At 56.6% G+C, this 3,569-nt stretch overlaps 1 protein-coding gene across 1 annotated transcript in view; it reads left to right on the top strand.

Moving 5' to 3' along the window:
• Positions 1-25: 25 nt before the first annotated feature.
• LOC122194271 (inositol-trisphosphate 3-kinase B-like) overlaps positions 26-3,569 on the top strand; it is a 50,358-nt gene continuing 46,814 nt past the window's right edge. The window contains exons 1-2 of the mRNA XM_042895220.1: positions 26-98; positions 909-2,025. Of these exons, the coding sequence (XP_042751154.1) occupies positions 1,063-2,025 (963 nt within the window). The 5' untranslated portion in view covers positions 26-98; positions 909-1,062. The remainder of the gene's footprint in view (positions 99-908; positions 2,026-3,569) is intronic.

Genomic DNA, 3,569 nt, shown 5'->3' with positions numbered 1-3,569 from the left:
GACGGCGCAGCGCGCACCGCGCCCGCGGAGATGGCTCCGGCAGCGCGCTGCGGCTGGCGGGGCGGCGCGCACTGAGGCGGGCGCAGAGCCTGCTCCAGGTAAGCTCCTCCGGGCGGCCCGGGCTGCCCTCCGGGAGGGCCGGGAGGGAGGAGGAAGGCGGGAGGGGACGGAGCCGGGTTCCAGGTGCCGGGGGCTGCGCGGAAACCTGGGGGCGCTTATCTGCCCGGAGTCGCGCTGGGGGCGCGTGTGGTGGCATCACGGCACTTCCGAAGAAGTGTACTCCCGTCGCCGGGGTTAGCACATAGGGGCATAAACAAGCCCACACCCTTGCGTAGGTTGCGTTTCTGTGTGGATGTCGTGGGGTTCCCATCGCCGGGCACGGGATGAGGATTGCGGCTCCGGAGGCGTACGGAACAAACGGGCACAAAGCAAGGCAGGCAGGAGAGCAGAGGAACGCCAGGAGGCAAAAGCAGAGCCCCTCTTGCGTGCACGCAGAGCTGCCGCCCCCAGCTGCCTTCGTGAGCGGGACGCGGGCTGTTAATGGGGCAGCTGCAAAGGCCAGGGGGTGTGTGCAGGGAAATGGGACAGAGCACGCGTGCAGCTGTGCACACCCGTGCTGTTGCATATAGGTGGGCAGGGTGGTGGGGATGTGGTCCCCAATTGGGCAGGCAGGTGTCATTGAATGAAATCACTGAATGAGACTGGGTGTAGGTGACAAACCAGAAGGTGGCAAATTTGAGCTGTTTGGACTTTTTCACTTCCCTCCAAAAATGCCAGCTTTTGGAACAAGCACTCAGAAGCTTCCAACTTTCAGCTCCCACTGGTTTGGCCCCACTCCCTAACTCTTGCTGGAATGGCTGCCCGCTGTGCACATAGTCCCTCTCATTTTTCCCTCTCCCTCTCTGTAGGCATCCCGTTTTATGGAGCTGCGGACCAGAACCAGCCCAGCTCCCCTGCTGCTCCCTGGCGATGCTGCTGATCCTGGTGTGGAGAGAGCCCCGGCAGCCCCGCTGAGCCTGAGTGCCGAGGCGGCAGCCTGCCTGTGCGCCCCGGCTGACTACTATGGCTGTGTACTGCTATGCGCTCAATAGCTTGGTGATGATGAATAGCAGTAGTGAGGTGAAAAGCAGCGGGAGCAAGACACCACCTCCCTCCAGGCAAGCGCTGCCCAGGACCCCCGAGACAGCTGGCAGCTGCTGCCCGCTCCCTGCCTTCAGCCCAACCATTGCGCCGCCCCGCTCCCCACGCCTCAGCTCCGCGTTCCTTTTCCCTCCACCTGAGGAGCCCCCTCCACAGCTGGGCAGCCCTGGGGGCCGGCGGGGCAGTCGGGGAGGAGATAGGCCACCAGGCTCCCCTGCGGCACGGCGCCTGCAGCGAGAGCTGCACAACGTTCAGGTGAACCAGAAAGTGGGGCTCTTCGAGGCACACATCCAGGCACACAGCTCTGGGGCCCACTCGCTGTGGAACCCCCTGCCATCCTCTCCTCGGCCGTCTTCGCCCCAGCCATCCTCACCTCGGCCATCCTCGCCTCGGCCTTCTTCACCCCGGCCATCCTCATCCCGGCCTGCCAGCCCCACGGTGCCGATGATGGGGCTTGGCACAGGACCCCGGCCACGGGCCTATGGGGAGAGCAAGAATCCAGACACTGGTAGGGCCCAGGATCAGCCGAGCACCGCGGGCCTTGTGGTGATGGAGGGGCAGGTGGTGGGGATGGAGCCATCAGATCCCAGCCCGCAGCGAGGTGAGGTGGTGATGGCCACCTCAGGACAGGAGGGCCAGTACCCAGTCATTGGTGGTAGCATCCCTGCCGTCATCATCACAGACCTGGGAGGCCCAGAGGAGGAGGCAGGAGCCGTGCCTCCCAGCAGCCTGCCTGTCCGGAAGCTGTCCTCATCATCAGCCTCTTCCACTGGCTTCTCATCATCCTGGGAAGAGTCTGAGGAGGACATCTCCAGTGACCCTGAGCGCACCCTGGACCAGGCACCTGCCTTTCTGCAGACTCTGGACCAGCAGAAGCCCCGAGTGGTGAGTCCTGGGGCAGCCCTGAGGAGGGGGGAACAACCCCACAGTGGTGACATGGGCACTGTGGATGGGTAGAGGTGTGTGGCAGCAGAGATACACGGAGAAATTGTATCCCTGGGTTTCCCATGAGGATTCCCGTGATCTGCATGAGCCTAAAGGAGAGTTTAGTTCCTCTTCAGAGTGGAAATCTTGCTGGCCAAGCATCTGTTTTGTTTATACATGGTGATGCCCATCACTATGGTGTTTGTGTACCTTTCATATGGAAGCACATTTCTCTAGAATCTCTGCTACCTCCCATTTACAAAAAAAAAAAACTTTTTGCTTATGGAGTATCTTGTATTTTAGGTAAGCATATTTTTAGGTATTAAGTTCATTTCTTTCTGGACCTTGCTTTCCCACATGGCTGGTTGGGAAGCTTCAGGTAAGAGAAAGCATCAGTGCTGTCTTACCCATAAAGCAGAGATGTCTCCTTGGAGAAGATGCTTTGGGGCATTCTCCAAAAGCAGACGCTCAAGAGATTTGTTGTGTCACACTGGGGATTCATCCTGTGTCTGAATGCTCCACACAGAGGTTTGCTTTGAGCTGTCACACTGCTTCTATAGAGGGCTTTGAACCTCCCGGAGTGGCTGTCACGAGGTTGTCTGATCGGCATGTGGGCTTATCATCCAGATGGGAAACATCACCCTGTTTTGAGATAAGTGCTGAAGTTTGAGACCACACTGACAAACCCTGAAAAATGCAGGGCTGCCCACTGCCTCCTTCCTTGTAAAGAGCCTGGTAATGGCCCGTCAGCTGTCAGTGGTGTGGTTCACTCTGTTTAGTTTCCAAAGATATGTGATAATGAAACTCAATTGCTAAGATCAGTTACACAAGGAAGACCAAAGCAGAGTAAAGTTATCAAAGTCATAAAGCACTGACACGCTGCGGTTAGCAAACACTCAGCAGACTGAAATAAACATATTTGCTTTCCTACGTGCTTCGTTTTGTTCCAAGAACTGGGGCTCAATTCCGCTCAGGACAGAGCAGCAGTTGAGTAAAAGCACTGTAAATGAAGTTACAAATGCGTGGCTTGTCGTGTTTGCAGACATTTTTGTATTCTGGGGCTCTTGACAGATGAATCAGATCACTGCCTTTTATCGTTGCTTCTGCCGATGAAATTCCACTGCTTTTGTGCACAAGCTGTAGTAATCTAGTAATCTCTGCTCCGTCCTCAATGACAACTGTTCCTTCTGCTGGGTGGCACTGATGTTCTGAGAACAGCTCACCGATGGGCAAAGCTGTCCGTGATGTTGCTGCGGAAGGTGTCCCGGGGCCTTGGGCTGACTGTGCGACTGGTTGACAACATCTTAAATCCATAGTGACAGCAGAAGACAGCTACTGAAGCAGTCTCAGGTTGCACACTCATTTATTTTGTGAACTCACTACTTCTCTGTCTGGAAGTGAGTTGTGAGAATGTGTGAGAAGCTCTCTCTGCATCTCACGCTTTACTGTCAAAATCAATCCATCTCCCAGCCGTCTCACTCTGAGCTGAGTAGGTCGTTGCTGAG

Source organism: Lagopus leucura, unplaced genomic scaffold (assembly GCF_019238085.1).
Source record: "Lagopus leucura isolate 7727_CA_CO unplaced genomic scaffold, USGS_WTPT01 Super-Scaffold_73, whole genome shotgun sequence".
In the NCBI taxonomy this organism is placed as follows: Eukaryota; Metazoa; Chordata; class Aves; order Galliformes; family Phasianidae; genus Lagopus; species Lagopus leucura.
Note: the sequence above shows the minus strand (reverse complement) of the source record. Positions and strands in the feature narration are given on the sequence as shown.